The sequence below is a fragment of the Onychostruthus taczanowskii genome, unplaced genomic scaffold (genome assembly GCF_017590055.1).
Source record: "Onychostruthus taczanowskii isolate IOZ18803 unplaced genomic scaffold, ASM1759005v1 scaffold113, whole genome shotgun sequence".
In the NCBI taxonomy this organism is placed as follows: domain Eukaryota; kingdom Metazoa; phylum Chordata; class Aves; order Passeriformes; family Passeridae; genus Onychostruthus; species Onychostruthus taczanowskii.
In genome coordinates, this window is record NW_024497963.1 from 472,747 (window position 1) to 497,746 (window position 25,000).

At 41.9% G+C, this 25,000-nt stretch overlaps 1 protein-coding gene across 1 annotated transcript in view; it reads left to right on the forward strand.

Annotated features, from left to right (window-relative positions):
- Positions 1-13,336, forward strand: part of ZNF536 (zinc finger protein 536) — a 228,594-nt gene extending 215,258 nt beyond the window's left edge. Inside the window, exons 9-10 of the mRNA XM_041426520.1 lie at positions 5,114-6,694; positions 10,874-13,336. Of these exons, the coding sequence (XP_041282454.1) occupies positions 5,114-6,694; positions 10,874-10,962 (1,670 nt within the window). The 3' untranslated portion in view covers positions 10,963-13,336. The remainder of the gene's footprint in view (positions 1-5,113; positions 6,695-10,873) is intronic.
- The last annotated feature ends 11,664 nt before the right edge of the window (positions 13,337-25,000 follow it).

A 25,000-nucleotide genomic window follows, 5' to 3' on the forward strand; every position in this document is an offset into this window, starting at 1 on the left:
CCCCAAAAAAAAAAAAAAAAAAAAAAAAAAAAAAAAAAAAAATCCCCCCAAAATCAGTATGCAGAGATGAAATGGCACATAAACTCTCAGTTCCACAGCAGTGCTTTCAGCTCCATCTATTTGGTATTTTGTCATTATTTGGAAGACTATATAAAAATCACTGTTGATAAAATTTACCAATGGCACAAAAATGGTAAGATGCTAAAAATCATGGGGAGGCACTGATTAGTCACTTAGTCAAGTGGGCTCTTTTCAACAATATGAATTTTAAATCAGCAACATGTAAAGGAAAAAATACTAGAGGCGGTGATGAACTGGGCCTGGGACTGTGGTAGAGAAGCAGCAGAATATGAGCTGTTAGTTGATTGCTAAATCTATGGATGTAAACACAGTCTTGGACTGTATAAAATTGCTATCAAGTTGAAATTTCATCAAAGCTTTAGTGGGTACCCATAATTTAAAAGGACACTGAAAAATTGGGAAGGATGTTCCACTCAAGGATGAGAGAAGTTGAAGAAGTGATTGTTTTGCTGTCTGCAAATACCTTCCTCAGGAAATAGACTTTTTAAATTTAAAAAATTCTGATAAATCTAAAAGGGAAAAATGTGGCAATGTTCAGTAGTAGGAAGCAAACACTGGACAAATTAAAGCTAGAAATAAGGCACACATTTTGAGCAGTAAAAGTACTTAATCAGTCAAACAGTTTACCTAGGGACATGTTGGAGTCTTATTCACTGCTATTGTTGAAACATAATTTGTTTAAACTATAGCAACTAAGTTTTATTTCAAAACGTATTTACACTCGGATGCTGGAATTATCGTGTGAAGATCTTTGGCTAGTGTTGTAGAACAGATAAGACTAGATGATCATAATTGTCCCTTCTGGCTTTAAAATCTGTAAATCTAGTTATAATCTGGCTGTGGTCTCCTTGCACAGCCCGTAGCAGATGGCTCCCCTGACCAGTAGGGTCAGATTGTGTTCTGAGCAGGACTGGGGATCTCCTGCATAGGTCATACAGCTGGGTGGTTTATAAACCTGCTGTACAAATGGACCTGCTTCTACTGGCCAATATGTCTGTTTCCAGTTATCTACTAAGATTTTGTGAAGATTTTACAAGCAGTATTGAATTTTTATTGCTTTACTTTATCCTGATATAAAATAGTTCCTCTGAGATATCTTGTATCTTGTAAACCAAAACAGTAGGTAGATCAGAACTGTGATTATGCTGCCCAGATAAGGTACTCCCTGGAAGCTTTTTTTTTGTTTTGTTAGTTGTACATGCTGGAATATTCTCTCACCCTCCTCCCTTGTAAAAAAGTTGGCAGGCATGCAAACAGGGCTAGAGAATTAGCAAATTCAGGGTGGCCATTGCCTTTGTGAACAGTGAAAAATGACTCTTGGATATGAAATGCAGAAGATTATTTTGAAAAAGTCATGTTCCCTCACTCCTACATGGCAACGTTAATTTATGTGAACTGATATTAAGTGTTAAATAACTCATCCAGACACTGCTCTTGGCAATAATACCAGGGTAGTCATTACACTAGGATGAATTCTCTAAAACCTTTCCTCAAAGTATGAGACACAAACAGGTTGTCTTCTAAAAAGAATCATAGCATACCTCCCTTGTCCCCTGCAGTGTTCTTTGGACATGTACTACTGCATTTGCTGATAGAATCTGAAAATTAGTGGTCCTTTGGGTCTTACATTGAAACTGGCTTCGTTTGAGGATAGACTGGGATTTTTCCCCCAGCAGCTTATAACCCTGTTTTGTCATTTGTACAGGGTCTTACACAGGGTGTAGCTGGTTATTAATTGGAATGGATGAAGTAGCATCTAAATAACTGCACAATTACTGAATTTAGGAAATACTGACAGACTAAATTAAAAAGATTCAAAGATGATTGACTCCATCCTACTCCCTTTTCCCAATGCCTGCCCTTGTAATAGCAGCATTTAAGACTGCTTTGAAATAAACTAACCAGTGCCAGTGTTTGGATCTGGCAGAGAACAGCGAGGTTTTGAACAGCTCCCTTTGAACAATGCTGTTTGGCCAGTCCTGTATTGCAAAGGTGGCACAGTGTGTTGCTTCATGTTGAGTTCCATTTCAGACCTTCAGCTTTAGATCTCATTTCTAGCCATGTGAGGGGTGAGAGCACCACAGAGGCAGCACACCAAGGCTGGGAGAGATCTGAACTTTTTATCACACTGTCTCAGTCAGTGTCTTCTTTCAGTCCAGTGCTCATGGCATTGGTGGTGAGCTGTGTGCAGATCTCCTCTGCTGAAAGGAAGCTCACTCTGTGGAGAGGCCTTAGAGCAGAAAATGGAATGACTTCAAGGCTTAGCAATTCAGAATAAGAGTATGTTGTGCCCAGGGCTTTAGACTGAATGTACTTTAGAAGTACAAAACAGAGATAGAATTTTCTCCAGTTAACATTTTTAAACTTGTACCCATTCTTACACGTGCATACTGCTTTAAGCAGTTTCTGCATGTTTTTAGCAACATCAGTACAGACTATATTACAATTTTCTCCTTCTCCCTGCAATAGTTCTCCAGCAGTTGATGTAGTGCCTGCAATGCTGGGACACACTTTTAGATGGTGCCACTTGATGTGCAATGCAAACACACTGAACTATCCTTAGAATGAAAGGAAGTGCTCAATATAATTGTGTTAAAGATTTCCGTGAAGGCATAGGGGATGCTGAGGAAGAGCTTTTCAATTAAGAGGAGTGAAAATTCAAAAGTGAGAACATTTAACCCTGTGGAGTCTGGTACTTTTCGCCAGTCTCATTATGTCTTAGGCAACACCTGAAATACTTAAGTTGTGTCAGAAGTCACTAGTGACTGCTTACCGTAACTGGTGGGACAAACATCAGAACTGAAAGCAGCTCCAAAAATACTACAGTGATGCTGTAAACCCAGCATCGCTGTCTGGCCCTGTTCTGACTGGCATCACAGCTGTCAGAGTTTGCACACTCCCAAATAGCCCTGCAGAAATGCAAACACATACACAGCCAGTGTCTTCTGTCCTCTTTTCCCTCTCTCAAAAGCCTGTGATGGGTGTGTACGTGCTCAGGTGCCCACCTGGGACCAGGGAGGCCCAGACAGGCGCGTTCTCTCTCAGGTTTGTGGCTCAGTAGGAACTGTTTGTTTTTGCACAGCTCCTACTAAACACAGCCCCTGCTCCTCGTCGGTGAAGCTCAGAGCTTAATTAGGTGATTGGGAAAGACTCAGAAATTTCATTGCAATGTTTAAATCTGATTTCTTCTGTTGAGCTGTGTGGACCGAGGCCTAAAGCATGAACCATGCTAATTACTACCTCACCCTCTGCAGAGAACCTCTTGTTTGAGGTTCTGCGCTTTTCTCCTCTAAAAAGGTCGATTGACGTGGTTTGATACCAAGCACTCATGTCTCACCATTTAGCTTTAGGATTACATTATGGATTTAGAATTTCCACTGCTGGTAAGGTGCTCCAGCCCTGGCTGGACTGCAGCACGGATCCAGCCCCTGTTCATGTCAGGGAGCTCTCGTGCAGCCCTCCATGGCCATGGGAGTGTTCTGGGCTTGCCTCTCATCAGTAAATTCCTGCCATTATTGAGAGGAGCAGCTTCCCAAGTATTTACCAGCCCTTCAATTGAGCCTCTAGCTTAAATAACAGAAGTTTGAAAGCTTTTCAGTTTTGTTTTTAGCAGATTTTGAGGTTATTTGAAAGCGGATAACTTTCCAGCTGGTTTGGTGATCTACATAATATTATACAGCATTTTTACTGTGGAGGAAGTTTTCAAAACAAATGTTTCCATTATACCATTTGGAGAGGCTTGCCTTTGTCTTTTGTATCACTTAGGGAAAAAAAAGCTACCTAGAAAAAACAGTTTCTTCTTGCAGAGCTCCCTCACAGAAACAATTGCCAGTATTGACAGCTTGCAGGTCTTTCAGATTTCTGTCTCTTTTAGAGAGGATTTCCGTACTTTTTCTTTTAAAAGCACTCTGTATTGCTAACAATGCTCTGCAGAAATTTAGAGATACCTTTGCTTAGATGTACATTCTTTTCAGATACATCTTTATGACTATATGTGAATATTTATTATATGAGTAAAATCTTCTGCCTCTTTGAAAGTATAGGAAGAACAATAAAAGTTTAGTGTGGGCTTCAAATATTTACTTAATTTACGGAAATCGTCTTATATCTTTCAAAACTCTATTCAAGCCAAACCTAGAAAAGTGCTTATGGTAGGTAAATTACACATTTTACTGCTTGAGCCTTAGAAATGTCATTAGTACAAAATTAAAGGACTGCAAAAACCAGTAGATAATACTAATTTCAAATACAGAAACTAAATATATTTTGTACTTTTTATTACTCAATTTCTTTTTTACAGACTACTTTTTATTTTAACTATATGCTCTTATATGCTGCAATCATTATGTAGTGTAATGATATTAATATTTTATAGAATCTGTATTTATAGTTCTTTATTTAGAAACAATGCAGTAGGTCTGCAGATCTTTGAATCCTTCTGGAATGGTGCCCTCCAAATAATGATAAATTACTTGTGCAGTATGCCATTTGCTAATTATATCCATGATTTACTGCAGAGCAAGACTTAAATCATTCATTTCAGTCTTGCGTAACAGTGCCATAAAATTTTTAGGTTTAAAAATGGTTTCCATGTGTATAATTTAAACAAATTTTAGAGCAATTGTATACACAAAATATTGCAACCATCCATTTGTTACATTCTTTGTCTCCCTTTTTTTTAAACTTGTACTTTTAATGATTACTGTGGTTGAAATTGTTATGCTTCATTTTCATAATCATAGCTTTTAATTCTACAACAGTTTTCTACATGTTAGATTAAGAAAAGGATGGCTAATTGTGTGTAGATACCATGTCGTTCCTGAATACCCCCCATTCTAGAAACCCATTTTAGAAATACGCCGTTTAAGAATTAGTCTTCGATTAAAGGTGTTTCTTTTTAAGAAATTAATTATTAGTACCAAGATCTTTTTGTTTGTAAGCAGCTAATGCTGATTTTTTAATTTCTCCACTCATCCGTAGCCCAAAGTACAGTTAACTCTCTTTATATTTTCCTCTTTGTCCACACCTGTAGGTGAGAAGCCCTACAAGTGTCCACATTGTGACTATGCTGGCACTCAGTCTGCATCCCTCAAATACCACCTGGAACGACACCATCGGGAGCGACAGAATGGAGCAGGACCACTCTCTGGGCAGAGTGCAAGTCAGGAACACAAGGATGAGACACCCAGTAAAAGTTCTGTGTTTATCAGACCAGACATACTGAGAGGAGCTTTCAAGGGACTTCCTGGTATCGACTTCCGAAGTGGCATGGTCTCACAGCAGTGGACGTCAGGAATGCTGTCTTCTGGAGATCAGCAAGGACAAGCAGTTGGCATGTCATCTGAAGGATCTTCAGAAAATCTGAAGGGTTCAGACATATCTTCCAAAGGAACGCACTTCTCTGAACTCGGCCGTGCTTACCAGAACATGGTCGGGAATGGTGTGAACTTTCAAGGGTCTTTGCAAGCTTTCATGGACAGCTTTGTCCTAAATTCTTTGAAGAAAGAAAAAGAAATGAAGGATAAAGCTCTCTCAGATCCACTTTCAGCAAAAGCTCTGGGCTCAGACAGTGGTGAGGAGAAGATAAATAGCAAGTCCTCACAGCGGAAAACAGAGAAGTCGCAATACGAACCTCTGGACTTGTCGGTAAGGCCCGATGCAGCCTCCCTGCCAGGTTCCTCTGTCACTGTACAAGACAACATTGCTTGGCATGGCTGCTTATTTTGTTCCTTTACAACTTCATCCATGGAGCTAATGGCTCTGCACCTCCAAGCCAATCACTTGGGCAAGGCTAAACGTAAAGACAACATCATAGGCAACAGCAAAGAGCAGTCTAGGGAGGTTTCAGCCTCAGTGAACAAAGTGAGCTTGCTCCCCTCCTCTGTGCAGTCCAGCAAGGAGGCAGGAGTTTCAAACATGCTGAGCCAGCTGGACACAGCTTCTGAGAAAATGACCCAAGGACAAAATAAAGAGACCCTGGGAGAGCAAAAGAGCGCTGCCTGGCCCAGCCACATGGAATCCACTTTTTGTAATTTTACAACAGACTTCTATAAGCAGTTCGGTGTTTATCCTGGCGTTATTGGCACGGGAACACAAAATTCTTGCACCAGTAATGAATCTGAAATAAAAACACAATCTGAAGATGACCCAAATATTCTGCTCTCTGACTCTGTAAATAAAAGTGCTATTGATGACCTTTCTGACATAGCTTCATCTGAGGATATGGAATCTTCCAAGGAAGAAAACATTGAAGATGAGGACATTGACACAGAACCAGATATTATGAATAAGCAGTTGTCTGCCCTAAATAAAGAAAGCAGCGAAGGAGGCGACAATATACAAAGTGCAGTCACCTCACAACCCACACAAGGGCTCGTATCACCACTGCCACAAGCTTCAGAAAAGCAGTGGCACGGTCAGAATCTTCTCTCCTCACACGAAACTGCACAAGAAGTGATGAAACCCGAACAAGTTCAGGGTCCGCAGGTCCTGGAGAAGCAGATGAACATGTTGTCAGTCCTAAGAGCTTACAGCTCTGATGGCTTAGCAGCCTTTAATGGACTTGCAAGTAGCACAGCAACTAGTGGATGTATCAAGAGACCTGACTTGTGTGGTAAGTTTTAGACCTTCTTTTAGACCATTTCAGAAAACACTTGTGCAGAAATATGAAGCTGCTCTTTAAATATACTTAGTCATGTTTGTTAGTAATACATTTTTTTAAATGTTAAACCCTGTGGGCCAAATTCGTGTCCTATATGTGGTCTACTCCATTGAAATCAGCAGTGCTGCATGCATACTTACACAGGATTTTAGAAAGAACCTGCTTTTTAAACTAGAGTAGCAGCAATATAGACTATCTGTGCTAGTGGCATCGGAAGGGGATACTTACTGCTTTAGCATACTCAAAGGAGGAAAAAGTTTTTAAAAATACACATGGTAACTTGCAAACTTTTCAGTATTTTGATATAAAAACCCATGAAAAACACTGGATGCTTTGCCAAGCAAACCTTGCTTTCTCTCTTCTTTTTTTTTCACCCCTTTCTTTCTTTGGATTGGGTGTGTTCAATTACCACAACATTAATGAAATCAAAGGCCAAGTCCGTGAAATGTGTCTACCTGTGTTGAATAGCTGTTATTTTTTCTTTCTTTTATTTTCTTTCCCTCCCTGTTTTTTTTTCTTTTTTTTAATTATAATTTGCTGGTTTGGTTCAATGGCACACATGCAGTACTTGCCCTTGACCATTTTCACTATTCTAACTAGCAGTTGTGTAAATTGTGATTTGCCTGATTAAGAGTATGCCTCCAGGTAATTAAAATAAAATACTCCAAACAAATAAAACCACCTTTTACCCTTTCTAGTCTCTGATTTACAAAACTGCAGTTTTACTTCCTCATATCACACACCTCATATTTACAAGAATTAAAGTTAAATCTATTTGGAACAAATGATATTGAGGATTTTGTTTTTATTATTTAGCTCCTATTTTGTCAGCATTAGTGTTTGTTTGAAAGAGATTTTAGAGTGTAAATCCTTTGAAAACAGTATCACTTTAAAAAGCAGAGTAAGCAAAGGACACAAAAACTTCAGTAATGTTCATTTCACTTAACCTTCAAACCAATCAGAAAACTCATTGTCAGAGCTGAACATACATAATGAAATATATTCAAGTTAAAAAAAGAAAAAAGAAAAGAAAAGAAAACGTTATCAACAGTTTTAAAGCCTGACAATTTAAAATGAAACCCTTATCTGCAAGCACTTAAGAGTGGCTCCCCTGGTTAACCTAAGGTTAGGGGGAGCTTGTCTGATTTTACTGGCAGTGTAGATGCTCAAAACCCTCTCCAGGCCCCTCCCTGCTGTTCCATGTGTATTAGTTGATCTGATAAAAAAAAGTCTGATACCCACACACGAATTTTATCTCACTTGTATCCTTAGAGCGTTGTGACTTCACAATATTGTCATTTTCTGCCCATATCTGTCATTTAACCAATATCTGCTCAAGTATCCATGTGGCCTTACTTGTAAACTTCGGTGTCTTAGTGGATTAAGAAGCAATTTAGGTAGTTGGAAATATTTCCAGGTTCTTCAAAATCAGCATTTACCTTATTGAAAAAAGTAAATAGTTTATTTAATTTACAGCAGGTAAAATCCTACCTGGATTTTTTTCCATTTGTGGAGTAAAATCAATTAGCAAAAAAAAAAGAAAAAAAATACAGCAAAGAAATTACTGTCTAAACAAAGAAGTTAAAAAAAATTAGAAAACCAGGATTAGCTGCTTTGTGCAAAATATCTTTATACCTTTTCACAGGCAAAAAATTTTTAAAACAACAACGGAAAAAACCCTCTAATATTATTATTGAAATGAGGTCATGTTACTTCCATTAGTTTTTTGTTTCATCTTCCAATCAATTCAACAGACATTTTATGATAGCTTGAGTTTATATGATTTTAAAGACCATATCCCTTTCACAAGCTCTGCCCAGTGATAATGGATTTGACTTGAAGTATGAAGGAAAAAAAGAAACAACAGAAGCTTCTCTGTTCTACTTTTTAAGCCTTTTTAAAATTGAAAATGCTGTTGAGTCCTTCTGTCTCCCCCCTCCAAAAATAGCTTTTTAAAATTCTTTTCTGTCATTCTATTGGTGTTTGAAGAACATAAGTAAAAAGGTTGATTATTTAAATACATGATTTCATTTTCCTCAATATCTCACAGAAAAGTGGATGAGTATGAACAAGCCCCGTGTCAGTAGCTCTTTTTTTTGTTTGGTTGGCTTGGTCATCACCCACTTGAAAGTAGTGGTTTTGGGGGAGTTTTCATTTTCTCAGTGACATTTTTGCTGTGAAATCACACTCCATCTGTGCATGCTAGTGTGGGGAATCCCACCTGATGTTTCTGCACTTGCAGATTAGCAATCAGGAGCACCCCGTTCATTTATTAGCCTTCCTTCCTTTCCTCCTGCACGAAGCCCATGACCAAAGTCGTGGTTCTCTTTGTCTCTCCCCCTGCCTGGGATATCAGAAAACTTGAGACACACCTCCAGCATCTGATTTCAGGGCATGATTCTCATGTTCCTTTTGTGTTTGGGGAGACTCCATGCATTTGTGTTTCTTTTTACAGCCAGTGATGTGTGTTGTTGACATCTCAAGAGAAAACATTGATGCATTTGATAACAGTCCTTGCACACTCAGAGAGCAAGACATAGTGCTCTTTCTATAGTCAGAATACAGAGGAAATAAAATTGAAATAAAATATTTCAGCTTCAGTAAGCTGAGATTGCTTCTTTGGCTGGCTACACTAATTGAGTTGAATTTCTGGCTGCCTAAAAACAAGCTGGGGTATTCAGCAATCCATGTGGATCATTTTTAGATGGCAGATTTTACCCTAAGATACTAGGTCAGTTTTTAAGCAAAAATCTTGGCACAAAAAAAGTTTTGTATCTAGAGGAGAATGCCAGAAACTCAAATTGTTGTTTCAGAAAGTCACTGCACATGTGGAAGCAGTCCTCAGTTTCCCTGTCATGGAGAATGAGAGAGACTGATGATGTACACATAATTCATTTATGCTCCTATCATGCTTCAGGCTGCAGGGTTGAAAGACACAATTAGGAAAGAACCATAATTACTGCATAATAAAGAAATTTTCATGTCAAAATGCTACTGAGAAAAAAAATCACGAATTTTTGTAATATTTCTCCTTATACAACAGAATGAACAGAAAGAAAAAAAGAGCATAGATAATCTTAGAGTTACTCCTGAACTGTACTTGGTTCTGGAGTCTCAGGTGATTCTGCCTAGGAGTGGATCTTGTTAATGTTGCTGGCACTCAGTTCCTAAGGAGATGACAGGTCTTTCCTCGCTGATTGGCACCAAGTAGCCCAATGGGGAGGGGAGACCCAAGGCCCGTGGCTTGGTAGCTGTCTTGAGCATCTGTGTACTCTGCTTTCACAGCTCTTGCTGATTTGACAAGTTAAGCTTGGAGGTTCTGGATCTATTTTGTATTTAAGTTTTGAAAGATCTGTTTTCCTTTCCATTTATGCTCTTCTCTTTTTCTGCTTGTCTTCCCACACTCATGTAGTTGCATCACAATAATGTTCTACCTTTTGTTCCAATACCTCAATTTACTTGTGATTTGTGCAAAAGGCCGTTTATGACAAGACACTATCCCTTCTCTCTCTCCTCCCCTTTAAATTTCTCTGCTTTGTGACCAAGATGGTAAAATTTCCCTACTTGCATCTGCTACTTGGGAAGTACTTAGGTTTTCGAAGGAGAGCTGATGGGCTACAGAGCTACTGGCCAGATATAGTCCTGGGCGTTAGCTGGCTGCTTAATGGGTTAGTGCTATGGAATCCACACTTAATGATGTCCAAAAGTATTAGTTCCATGTTGTCTCTAAATCTAATTTGCTTCCATTCATGCTTGCTTTCCTCTGCAATTAGTGCTGTTTTCTCCTGCACAGGCTCCACCCCATATCACTTCTTTCACTGTATGAAAACAGGGCAGGGCCCCTCTGATAAATGGGAGCAGCTTTGGAGTTCTGATCCTGCAAAGGGCTGAGCAATTTCAGTTTTCTTTGCAGCAGAAAGCTTTTAGCATTGCACAGAATTATTAAAATATTCAGCATTGTAACTTTCTGAAATACTTTCCAAATGTGGAACTGCAGCGCAGACAAGAGGGCTGGGCAAGGGGAAGATCAATTGTGGCAGATTATTACAGCTTTATTGTCACATAATTATAGTTCTCTACCCCAATGTTTAAATAGTGAATTTAGTTATTGTAAATTGCTTATTGCCACAGGTGTCAAAACCAAAAAGATCATAATGCTAACCCCGTCAGAACTACCACCAACACGTGAAACACGGAAAAAGATTTTTAATTATTTGTGATGGCTTCACCTGAATCCTTATTGCAGAACTTTTAAATTACAAAATCTGTATTAAGAAGCAAAAGGCCTGATATATCCAAGCTCTAGGATAGCTCTGAGCAATGGAAGGTCATCCTACTGCAGCAAATTGTAGCACTGCCCATTTACAATATCATGTAACGCACTTAAGGAACGCTTTGTCCTGATCTGCAGTTGGAGGAGTAACCAGAATATTCTTCAAGGCAGAATGAAATGATATGGAAGTTTTACAGCAGGCTTTTCTTTATCCCATTATCGTGCTTTTGAAGAGGTTTCTTAGTTTCAGTTAGAAGGTCCAAGGCCAGCTTTTAGAGTACAAACAGAGTCTCTGAACAGGAGATCAGCACCTCGGCCCCCGCCTGGGTTTCAGACACACTTCTGGATGTCACAGTGCCATTTGCATGGCAATATCAAACCAAACTCATATGGCTTGCTTCCTTTTTTTAATTAACTGGGAATGCCAGTGATCCAGTGAAGTTTGTGTTGCTGGATAAAAGGGCTGGTCTGTGAATAGCATTGTATTTGCCAAATGGTTCGCTAGTCATTTCAGTACAAACAAATGGATGGTGTCTGTAAGTCTGCAAACACTGTTGACATTTAGCCTTGTTTATGTTACTTTCCTTTTGCTGCATATTTTTGGCTAGAAGAGATACTGTCTGAATCAACATTGACTTCCTAAGCAGAAGCTAAGGGCCCAGTCTTGCATCCCTCATTCCTGATGAGTAGCGCTACTTACATGACTAAGGATTGCAGAATCAGGTCCTATGTTTATTTGACTTTAAATTTCATTGCTGTTTTTCTGTAATTTAATTTGATTGTATTTTGTTGTATCAGAAATCGGTCAGGTGACAAGTTCAGTATCACCATTTTGTTTACTGTTGAAAACTTTTAGTTCTTACCATTCTTCATACTGTGGTGTGACATTCCCATTCCATTTATGTTTCTGGAAATTAACCCCTAAAGTATCTGATCCAGCTCAGTGCTGAGTACCTCCTATTGCCGGAGAGACTGGAGGCATTCAGTCCCTCCTAGCACCACATCTGAAAGGGGGATTGTGTTTGCAAAAGGAGGCCTTGGTATGTGCCTTGATTTCAGACATCAGTGGCCAGCCGCACCAAGGCAAATCCCTAGCACAGAAAGGCTTTTCTTTTCTTTGCAGAGACAAAATAATGATGTAAGCTTAGAGCTGTATGATTTTTGCTCTAAGTTTCATCTCCCAAGCAATATATTCTTATTGTTTTTGTCATATCCAGGTCAAATTTAAATTATAATTTAGGATTAGGCAGAGGCATAGAGATGTTTCCAGGTCTTTCCAAAGTGAGACAATGCTCTGGTTTGTGTTTTGGTTCAGGAATATACATTCTTGTGTCTGAGGTCTAGTATTTCCTATAACTACTCATAAACATGAGCAATTTAGACATTCTTGTAAGTCAAAACTAAGTGTACGATTAATACCTATTATGAGGCCAATTTTAAACAATTAATTTGACAGCAATTATAATTTTATGTTACAGGCTTTCAGGAATAAATAACCAAATTCATCTTTGTAATCTAAGGAACCTAGGATATCTTTATGCAGAGATGATCTTGTTATGCACAGTATTGCATATCTGGAATTTCTGAGTTTTGCTCCCACCTATCTAGATGCCTGTAGTGCCAGGGATAAATAATTACCTGAGGCTTATTAATTGTATCAGCAAAGAAAAAAATATATACCTTAAGTGTAAGCATTAATATATGTATACACAATACATCCACAATATATAACAAACCATCATAATAGTACAAAAATAGAGGTCCTGAATATGTTCTGTTATTTATGTGTTTGGCAAGCTTAGGGAATGGACTTTAGTATGAGTGAAAATTCTCTTAACATTTTTAAGGTTATTTATTGTCATTTCTATTTGAGTTTTTAATGGTCCTGTATTTTGTAATGCTTTAGCAGGAAAAAGTACTGTAGTTATCTTTTTTCATATTCTTTAAGCAATATTTCTAGCTTAATATATTGTGCCAGGTTTTCCAATATTAACCAAGAAAGACAGTAAAATTCAATGAACAGCACTCTGACATCCACAATATAAAACCTGTGATTGAAGTGAAATGTGTAAACTTCTAGTGGGTTATCATGTGCTTTGGAATAGAGTATTGTTGGAAGTAATTAGAAAATATATTAAGGTTTCCTGGTAATGAAGGTATGTAAGTTTTAATAATTGTTGCTTTCTGAATAAGTGTCAAACTATATCTTTAAATGTATATGGAGTTACAAGTTAGGTCACTTCTGAATGGAATGTAAAACAATACTAAAATGCTTCAATAACTTATCTCAGTGTTGCTAATAAAAAAAAAGCTGTTAACCATTAGTGCAGTTTTGAGTCATTTTGTTGATTAATTCAAGAAAACTCTGAGAAACTGTTGTACCTTTTGGTAGAACAAAGATCACTCATGCAATACACAGCTGTTTGATGCTTTGAGAGGAAAACTCTACAGAGCTGCTTGTTGGCCTTGTAAATGATACTTATTAAAAATCCCAGCTTTTAAGGCATTAGAACAGTGCCATGTATGGTCAGGCAGGTATAAGGGGGGCAGTAGACTTGTTTCCTCTGTCACAGAAAATACCTTGGGAATGTGGGAGCTGTTTCTCCTCTGTCACTATTAAAGTCCAGTAGAAATTTTTGTGGATGGCACTGGGTTGAAAATGAGCAGTGTGGGTGGATTAAGTGTGTAAATATCAGTGCTGGGGTGCTCGGCCAGGGTGAGCCACATACGGGGTTCTAGTGCTACAGCAGAAAATGCAGACTTAGTGAGTGGTGGGTGTGCAAGGCCTGTCCCAATGGAGAAATATGAGGAGCATACAGAAAGAGTGATCTTTCTTGGGTAATCCTGTCCAGCCTTACTGAAGCCACAGCTCCAATCCTGCAAATAACCCTGAGCGCTCGTTTGGTTTCCCGTGGGAAGAATGTGCCGTGAGCATCCTGAGAATAGCCTCCCTCCCCAGCGCCACGCAGGACTCTCCTGAGGTAAAGCAAGTGTAGGAGAACAAACAGCCAGCCTTGCCAGTGCCAGTAGCACCACCCAGGTCCACGGCAAGCGTTTCCAGGATGGGGGCCCTGACAGGTGGCCCACGGTCCGGAGCACCGCTGGGCATGCAGTGGGAGCTAAAGGAAAGCATGGCTGGGGCTCCCGGTGTCACGTCTTCATTAATGCTCTCGCTTCTGAATAGCATATTGGTACTTTTTATTTATTCCACCAAAACACCATGAGTCAGGACCTGACATTTTAGTGTTCTGTGTCATACTGAGAAAAATCTGTGGTTCAGCAGTAGGACAATTATATTATTTTGGAAGGGCTAGAAATAATACAGCATTTGTGAGACAACTGTAACATTTATCCAGACTCAGTGTGACATTGTTCTTCCTTTTATTTGGAGAGCACTTCCAAAAAAGTATCAACTAGGAGCACAGAAAAAAAAAAGAGACAAAAAAAAGTGGCAATTATGACTCCATTTAACCCCCATTGGGTATAATCTCATTTTGTGTAGTACCGTTGGCTGTGCCATGCCTAAACTTCTATGCAGTGAGCTGTGAATATAGTCCTTATTGTCCTGTGGGCAATATGACTAAGGAAAAAATATCTCTGTATTACAATGGAGCATTTGTCTGAATGGCATAACCTAAGGTCCATAACATCAAATCTAAAGTTGTAATTATACAGCTGCAGTCACACCACTCAAGTGAAGGCTGTGTCAGCACTTGTATTATATAAGGAATCCTGTTTTCAAGGGTTGATGAGTCACATGCAAAAAACATTTATCACTAAACAATTGTTCTGATTGTTCTGAAGCAACATCTAGGTACAGGCCTTTCCCCAGCAGGACATGGTCATATCTTCTGCAGTAGAAGTATGCCATGGCGTACTTTGTTAATGATTGTATCTTTTTGGAGCTTGAAAATTACCTAAAAAGCTTTGTTAATGATTGTATCTTTTTGGAGCTTGAAAATTACCTAGAAAGTTTAGGGGTTTACGCATTTTGATTATCGTAAATATATAAAGTGGGAAAAAACCCAGGATGACCAAGGTCTCCAGTAACAAGTATTGTAACAGGTGAAACTTGTCTTTTTCAGAAATTATAAAATTTCAGGAAATTTTTTATCAGTTTGTCATCCCTGATTTTGCTTCATGTTCTTGGGTCTGAAGGCTTCCTTAGAAGGCCCGGTCACAATTTTGGTTTTTAAGCTGTCTTGAAATCGAGCCTCTGGAGCTCACAGTAACTGTTATTGCCATTTGAAGCAGCCACTCATTTGCTGGAGAGGAGCAGACAGGAAAGAGGTTTATTTACAGCAGCACCACAGAGGTGAAGCAGGCACTCTGCACCCCTCCCACACAAATGTCAAAGGATTACACTTAGGATGGAGACCAAATACTGGGATCGAGACCAAATACTAGAAACCACAGCAATTTTCCTACTACATGAAATTTCTAGATAGCTATACTGGGTGTGAGTGATTTCAGCTAAGAGAGGCTCCTGCCCAGAGCAGTGCCACTCACAGACAGGTGTCCCCAAAGCCAGCCCCACGCCAGGCACTTGCACCAGGCTGCCTTGCCCGCCCATTGTGCGCGGGGCGAGGCGAAGGCCAGCCAGTTCCTTTAAGCCGATCTCCTCTGATCCGGGCCGTCTGCAGCGCTGTTCCCTGCATAGAACTGCCATTGTTCAGCTGCAGAGCAACAGTGGGGTAGAAAATAGCATGCCATGCTGGGGATCAGAGAGGGAATTGTTCCTTAATTATCTCTTACTGAAGGAAAAACCCAAGGCATATCCCGATATGTGCCATGACTCTGTCAGAACACGAGTCTTTTAAAAACGATTTGGGGAGGGAGGGATCCAATTCAGAAGCTGGCAATCCCTACTTCTTCTGCAGGTCTACCTGTGATTCGCTCACTGACCATGGAAATAAATAAGTTTTCTGCTTTGGATTCTACATTACGAAATGGAAAATAATAGTACTTATCTCCCTGGTAGGAGTGCTGTGAGGATAAATGAATTAATTAATGTTTGTAAAGCACTTTGAAGATCAAGAACATTATATAAGTCCTCAGCGTACAAATGCTTCCTTCTCTGACATAACTACAGTAAGCTATAAAAATTTCCTGCTGAAAATAAACACACGTTGCAAATTTGGGTCGGATGTGTACACGGCTGTGGTGCCCAGTGGTGTGGGCGAGCCTGATTTCCTGAGCAGCCCAAGAACCCATCACCAAAACCTCTCTTACCCCTGCCCACGCCCAGCAGTGGTGCTCAGGGCTCCCTGCAGCAGCTGTGGCATGCTTTGACCATAATGTCTTTTCACCAAAACCATGAATTTTACCTCAGGCCTCTTTGAGGTGCCAGCTGGGCCGAGCTGGCAGGTTTTTGCCATCACCACATCACTCCAGTCCCAGCCCTGTGTGCCACCAGCCACGGCAGGCGATGGCTCAGCAGTGTCTGCTGGGCTGCTCCCTCCCACCCACTGCTGTGCCTGTGTGAGCAGCGCCCTGTCAGGACTGAGGTCCTGCCACACTGTCTGCCACAGTTTGTCCCTCCTGTTCAGGGCAGTGTGACTGCTCCCCATGGTGCTCAGAAGATCCCGGTCTGGTGGCTGAATTGGTTCTTGTGTGTTTTTTTATTGAATGTCAGTGATTTCAGTTCGCGACTTTGAAGTTAAAATTTTTCTTGCCTGTTATTCAATGTCCCCATCCTGTGTTAATCCTTGCTCATTTATTTTTTTTTTTTTTTAAATTCAAGCCAAGAACTGTGTTTGACCCCAAAATTCTCACATGAATAACAAGGCAAATTAAGAGGATGCAGGGAAGAAAAACCAACACTTCTTCCATATAGAAATGGACATTTATCAAGAGAGACATATAAGAAAAGGTTTGTGCATTGAGATGAATATGTTAAAGATGAAAATCAGGATTTCTTTGGGGCTCTTCTCAATTCACAGCTGCCACACAGGTCAATTTGAGAACCTTAGAAAAAGGCCACCTTAGCCCTGATTTTGTCTTGTTTCAATTTTCCTTTTGCACACCTAACCCTGTTCTGGTCTCTGTGCTTGGTTTTCTTTTAAATCCTTTCAGATGATGCTTGTTAACCTGTTGCTGGCTCAGCCTGCCAGCTGGAGTGCAGAGCAGAGCCGTGTGCTGCTCCTGGGGGCTGGAGAGCCCCCGCCCCACTCCCCACTGCCGGCAGCAGAGGGCTTTGCTCTCCCTGCTGGGAGTTTGAAGAGGGTGACAGCTTTTACCCAGCAAAGTTAGAGCCATGCCATGTTCATCCAGATGCCAAACACACCGAGACACATCACCCACACAACCAGACGTCCCCAAACCCTGGCCAGCACCAAAGAGCACCCAGTGGTGCTGCTGAGTTTTCCATCCCCAGATGGGAGAAGTGTGTAATAACAGGAGGGCTTGTGGGTGTGCTCACTAATCATTATATAACTGTACATTGGGGTGAAAAAGAAGAAAACAAACCAGAAAAGCTTTCCCAAAGGATAGAGGTGGGAATCCCATTAACATGACGGCTCCCTCTTTAGTTGCCAAAATGATTGACAGCAGGATAAGGTCAGAAGATGAAAACCAAGCCATGGGGGACAGAGCAGGGAGAGGAGGGGGCCAATCAGTTGAATAAAAAACTGAGTGTCAGTGCTGGGGAAGGAGAAAACCGACACTCCCACTAGAAAAATCCTCACCCTCCGCTCCCCTACTGTTTGTTTGGGGAAAATGCTGCAGCTTAATCAGAATTATTTACAAGATAATGGTCCATTGTTTGTAGTAAGACAGATGCTGTCTGTGGGAATTTGGTGGTTTATGCTCTATGCATTACAGTGCCATTGCTGTGTGCAGATGGGATCACAGTGGTATTGTTGTTATCCACTTTTTGGAAATTTGGAGGATCCTTACTGTGAAAGGAGGATCCTTAAAGAGAAAAAAGAAAGAGTTTTTTCACGCCCAGAGCTGGGATTTCTCTTAAGGTAGAACTGTGTGTGGGAGAAGAAGAGGATGAAGTAGAAGAACTTTGCTTGAGACTTGCAGCATGAGGGGTCCCTGGGCTGACTGTACTTGGTGGGGCAGACAGCAATTCAACAGATGGATGGAGGGATGGGTGGATCCTGTGTGTGCTTCCAAATACATCCTGGTGGGAGACGTCTTGGTGCTCCCTCCTTTGCTGGGGGCTGGCAGAGTCCCGTGCTTAGAAGTGGTGTGAGAGGTACACAAACCTGACTGTGTGGAAGTCAGGCTGGCCTGCTCAGTGATCATCCTCTGGCTGTGGGACTGCAACTATGGGGCTCCCTGCCATCCTCCCCTTGCTGCAAGCTAAACACTGAGCACCTCTGTTCACCAGAAAGCTTCACCCTGATGATCTGTATGTGTGAGGCTATGGGAAAGGAAAGCTAAATTTCTGCTGGATTCATATTGGAAACAAAAGCCCCAAACTCCTGAAGAGAGAAGTCTATATTTATTTAAATGATCAAATGCAAGATTTTATTTTTCTTTTACATTGTCCAGCAGAAAATCTATTTCTGTAAGCATCCCCTTCTGGCCCCAGTAGAAAGTTCAGTGTGGAGGCCTAGAGCCTGGCAAAGGGGGCAGGCCTACAATGTGCAGGTGGGTGACCCTCTGCCATGAGCTGCTGCATACAAGAGCAGTAGGGAGCTCAGGTGAGGTCCATAGAGATGGCTGCTCAGTCAGCATTTCCGTGTCACCAGCTGTCTGGGTCTGTCCCTGCAAAGCATGGGGCACAGCAGCACCCACAGCCCTTTGCCATGACCCTGGGACAGGGACAAGGACCACGCCTTGCAGAGCTCTGCTCTCAGGAGCAAACCCTGCCGTGCCTTTGCTGCCTGGCCCACGGAAGCCTGGGAGATGAGAAGATCCTCCTCAGGTCCCCGCACGTTGGAGCCAGGTGCAGGATGAGGGGGTGGAGGGTGCCTGGGCAGGGGTGGGGGTGTGTGTGTGTGTGTGCCTGAGCTTCCTCTCTCAAAAATCTGCTTTTAGTGTGCAATAGCTCACATATTACCTCGGCAGAGATCCGTGTGCACCAAAGACAACCAAGAGACGACAAATCACCAGAAGGGCTCCAGAGGGGATTTTGAGCATCCACGTCTGGTATCCCAAGATCCATTAGCTTGCAGGTAAAATGGAAAACTATGACCATCTCTTTTGTATGCAAAATAATTAAGCTTGTCTTTCCATCACTGCAAAATACCTGAGTTTCCCTGGAGAAAGCAGAGGGCCTAAGAATGAGGAATGAGACAGGGAAGGGCAAAGGATGGCTGATTCACAGTTTTTGGGGTCTGTGCAGCTGGAAATGGGTTTCCAGCACTAGCATGTTCCCCTTTGGATGGGCTTTTCCTGAAATGGGTGGTGGGAGATGGCAGCTCATGAGTCCTCCCTTCCCTCTGGGCTCAGTGTGCAGCCAGGGATGGAGCTGATAGCATCAGATAATGAGTGGAAACCACTTTGCCCAAGAAAAGGGATCTCCTCTCATTTTTGTGAAACAGAGTTTTCCAAGAATACCCTTAAAGGGTTAGCTTGGCATGGGAGATTGCAGTTCCTGAGTGATTGTGTTTTTTCCTAACTATCTCCAGTGAGATCTGTACTGGAAGCTCTAAGTATTTTTTTTCTCCAAGTCAGCATTTATTTGCAGAATCCTAATTTTGTATTTCCTGACATTTAAACTTTTCAGCCTAATGTTCTAATAAGGATTCTGTCTGTCCATCTAAATAAAGCTTCGTTCTAATGAGGACACCATCCATCTCCTGAGATGGAGCCGTAACGACTTCCAGCCTCAGTGCAATTTTAGCTAGGCTCCCTTCCCCTCCCTCATCTCCCCACAGACCTTTGTTTGGGGTGAAAATTATCTGTTTTGGGATGAACTTGTGAAGAATTTCATTTTGGGTCAAGTGACTGAGCTATTGTGTGAGCCTCTGCTTTCTCTCTGAAAAGGGGGATTTTGCTCACTCCCCGTTGTATGTTCAGTGCCTGCTTATTTGCAATTTCTGTTCATAAGACTGTGGGTTTTCATGCCAATGATTTTCTGTTTGAGTTGTTGGAGTAGGGAAGTTGTGGGAGCATGCCAGTGTCAAAGGTTGTCACTTGAATGATAATTAATAACATTATCAGACTGATTATGTGTTTAGATGTCCAGAATCAGGAGTGAATTGAACTTGTTAAATTTAATTCCTACCTCTGAATGACTGGGATATTGGCGTGCTCACCAGTCTTGCGTTTGCATAAAGGACAAAACTGGGAATTTGAAAGGGCAATGACTAATGAGAATTGCTGAAATTCTGGACTTTTGGAGCTCGCAGGGCTTCTCCTACAGCACCATCGCTGTGCGAGCGTTCGCTAAGCAGGGGCAGGAGCAGAATGGGTACAGGATGGTGTTCACAGACCCTGGTTTCACTCTGCCAGTTGTTGACTGAAACATCAAGTCATTTGAGATTGGAGATTATGTCTTTTAAGGTCCAGAAGAGCCATTTCACATGGGACTGATTACCTCTGTCAGAGGCAGGAGAGCCAGGTCCCACCTCAGTGGGTGGGATCTCAGCTCATGCTTTCAAAGGTCAATAACAGGGTTTTTAGACCTTTGTGCTTATCTGTCCCTTATAGCCAGACCTTTTCTGTTAAAACTGTTTAAATTGCAAACCACTAATAAAAGGATCATATGTGTTTCCCACTGAACAGGTTCTTTAAGGCTATTATGATAATTAAAAACATATGGTGCCTATGCAAGTCAGAGGGAAACCACAGATGTACAAATTAGGTATTATATAAGGTTTTTCTTTTTTGCCCTTTCAAAAATGACAAGTCAAAGAAGTACAAGGAGATAAAGATGATATTTTTCTGGAGATGGTATGTAGGCATTTTGGATTTTTAATCATGAAATATGTAAACCACCTTTCTTATACATAATCAGAGCAAACTCTTTCTAATAAGCAGGAAGAACAAAACATAGTAGCATATGACTGCAGTATTTATGGACGGAATAAGGAAACACTTTGTTTCATACAAGTTATTGGAGACCAAGAAACCTTTTGCATTTTTTATGATGTTTCCCTGCACAGACATGGAGGATTATATTTATTAAATATTGAATTATATTGAAATTGGATTGATGCAGCCAAAGAAGGACATTTCTTTGTATTCCATTTTTTCTCCTTTTAAAAAAGGGAAATGTACTCATATTGATTGCAGTACAAGTAGTCATTTGTTTTAATTTAAAAATATAGGATTGATTTTGAGAAGGTGATAAATACTGCTAATAAAAAAATTCAAAATGGGGATTTATAACGATTCTCTGTTAAGTCAATGGTTTAGAGGGGCTAACTCATAATAAAAGTACAGACGTGCTGAAATATCCATAGCTAATGGATTATTTGCCATTTGCTAGTGCTGCAAACTTTCCTTGGTTTGCTGGGTCCTTCTACAAAAAGTAAAATTTATATCACCTAATGCTTTGTCTTTCTCATGCTAAAAATGGACTGCTGAGGATCTAGCAAGCAGCTGGGGGCCTGCTCCCTATGTGGGTGTGCACAGGTATTCCAGAGAGGGGCAGAGCCAGGTGTGGCTGTAGCCATGGGGCTCAGGTATTCCAGAGCCAGGTGTGGCTGTAGCCATGGGGCTCAGGTATTCCAGAGCCAGGTGTGGCTGTAGCCATGGGGCTCAGGTATCCCAGAGCCAGGTGTGGCTGTAGCCATTGGGCTCAGGTATTCCAGAGCCAGGTGTGGCTGTAGCCATGGGGCTCGGCTATTCCAGAGCCAGGTGTGGCTGTAGCCATGGGGCTCGGCTATTCCAGAGCCAGGTGCGGCTGTAGCCATTGGGCTCAGGTATTCCAGAGCCAGGTGTGGCTGTAGCCATGGGGCTCAGGTATTCCATGGCACGTTCCCGCAGCCCCGCACGGCTCCCGCCTTGCGGCAGCGGCACGGGCACCGGCAGCCCTGTGACCCGTGCCTGTAGCCCTGAGCTCTCTGTGCCCGCAGCACCAGCATCTGCCTGGCACCTTGCCGTGCCTCCGGCCACAGAGAGCCTGCTCTTGCCCCTTGGGGCGTGGTGCCTCCCGTGTCCCTGCGAGGATCGGGGCCGCAGCCAGCCCGCTGTTGCCGCGGGGCTCAGGGAGCATCCCACCGGCACAGCCGGGCCGGGGATATGGACTCCCCTTCTTGTGGTTCCCAGGGCACGGCACGGAGAGCACCCTGCCCTCGGCTGTGCTCCCCACCCGGCAGCCCCGAGGGCCAGCCCGGCTGGGACACTCCGCCCGGGGCGCGCTGTGTCCCCAGCCCCGAGACCCCGCCTGCATCTACAGCCGGCGTCTCACCCCCAGCTGCAGCTGAGCCTTTGCACACCCCTTGCTCTGTTCACTGATGCTTTGTTCTGTCACTTAGCAAAAAGTAGGCAATTTTTTTTTCATTCTTTTTTTTTTTTTTTTTTTTTTTTTCCTCCCAAATAAACTTTTAGAAGAGCAAAAATGCAAATCTGGGGAAATAAGAGTAGGAGAAGCGTCATGCTAACACTTCAGGTTTGCAGGAGTGGTGGCTGAGCAGGCATTTCTGAGCAGTCTTTTCTTTTCTTCAGTGAGTGATAGCAAACTCAGTGTTATTTCACATGTAGGTATTACCATTTTAACTTTTACTGAGGTAAAATAACACCTTGTCACTCAGTGCAAATACCAATCACAAAATGAATTAATTGTAATAACTGTTGTCAACAGAACAAAAGACTTGTTGCTTTCCTAAGCAGATTTCAATGCCACTGATAACTATATACAGAGGTTCCCTTTGGGCTTATTCAGTGCATGTAGTCAGAACATAATTTCATCTGTCTTTCTCTGTACTTTGTTGTAAAAGTCTCAGAAACTGAGTTAAAGACCTGTATTTTTTTACATATCGCTAAGCATACATTTTTCAATCCTTATGATTTTTTTTTTTTTCTCACAGAATCCCTAAACATTTTTACTAGTTAATTAACACTTGTTTTGTGGCTAATTTATTAAAGAATTAACATGTTTATAACAGTCTGCAGAATCTGTTGGTTCACCTTATGGTGTGATGGACAGTTACGTTGAGAGAAAATATGGGCAGCTGTTTTGCTACACAAATTTTTGCTAATGTTACTTCTTCAGCCAGTCATCTTTATCCAAGACGAACACTGCCATCCCAATAGATGGGGGAAGTTTCCTTTGAAAATGGGGGAAGAGAGAAAAAATTTGCCAAGAAAAGCAGAATTCTTCATACTTGTGCTAACCACAAATTTATTCAAGCAAAGTTTTGGATGGGGGGAAGGTGGGGGAAACTAATTAACTAGTTTCACAAAGGAGCCTCAGTACAGCAGGAATTAGTGCCAATATGCTATACTCATTTTACATGGCTATTTAGCTTAATAATCAAAAACACTATGGCATATCCTCTACATGATACTGCAAATGCTATGTATTTTCTTAAAGAAACATACATTAATATTGCAGCCTGGGATAGTCAGACATCACTGACTGACATGGAACAGTCACACTGCCAGTGGAACAGACACTTATCAGGAACTGACCCACACAGCAGTTAGAGATCCATTTTGCATCCTTATTTAACAGAATGTGTATTTTAGATTGCTTCCCTCCTCTTCCCTTTCAAAATATACCAACAGGCTTCAGTGCTTCCTGCCCTCCTTGGGAGCAGAATCACAAACTAATATAAATGCATGGAAAAGTAAGTATCGCTGTATCTTCCCCCAGAAATAAGCTGGAAATCAGCAAAATGCCCCACATAAAATTCTGTTTTTGTAAGGCTGCCTGGCGTGAAGGGTGGGAGGCTAAAGGAGCACCAGTGGAACAGCTGAGCGTTGTTAGCCAGGCACTGGCTCCAGCTGCTCTCCCTTGGTTAAATAGGGAACACCTCTCTGCTGCAGCACCTTCCTGAGGAGAGCAAGTGAAATCTTTTCCTTGCCAAACGTGTTTGGGGTGGAGGGCCAGGAGCCTTGTGCAGCTCTTGTCTGGGCTTTGCAGTGGGTGATGTCAGTGCCATGCAGCCTCGATGTGGTGAATTTCAGACGTTTCCCCTCCAACCCTCTGCTGTCAATAACATTTGGTTTGTCTTTCTTATTGGCAAATGCTGTGTCTTCAGCCACCAGTCGGTCAAATGTTCCTGCTTCTGCAGGAAACTTGCTTTTTGCGTGGGCAGCTTTGCTCTGCAGCTGCAATAGAGCATCTGTCTGCCTTGCCTGGGCTGGTGGGGCCAGGGAAGGACCCGCCGGCTCACGGCTCTGTAGGGCCAACACATGGCTCACTGTAAGCTGCAGCACGTTCCTTCTCACAGTCTTCTCTCCTTTCCATTGTTTAATGTAAACTGTTTTGAATGTGCCTGAGTGATTTTTGTCTTGTGTACTTCCCACGGCAGATGGGACATCCGTGATGATTGTGCTGGAGCGTGAGTGGCTTTGTTTCAGCAGCCTTGGGCCAAGGCTGTGGATGATCTTGTGTAGATGTAGGATGGCTGTGCAAGAAACTCTTCTTGCAGCTCAGGTGCTTATCAGGGAAAAGTGGCTGTGGGAGGCAGCTGCTCCTTGGGCCTGTGGGTTTTGTGCTGCTGTGGTTTTTGGGGCAGCCAGTGGGCGCTGCCTTTTTTTCTACACCTCTGCCATCGCTCCTCCATTTACAGTTTACCTGGAGACGTAAGGTTTTGGACAGAGGCAGCAGTGTGAAAAATCTTAGCCAGCATCTTCTGTGTGTTCTAATGCTGTGTGGGAGGGAATAGCAGGTCTGCTTGGGATGCAGCAGCCATCCTTGTATGGATTCATAGGGTATTTTCAGAAAAAGCCCGTGTCAAAAACCGGGTCAGGCTGGCATGAGGAGCACAAATGGGCCAGGAGGACAGGTCCACTTCCCCCTGGCAAGCCTGGGAGTGTGTGCTGTGTGAGAAAGCAAGGAGGGAGTATGCAGTCTGCTGCCCCCCTCCCCTCACCCATTTATATCCCAGTAAATCAGTTTGAAAGATAGAAAA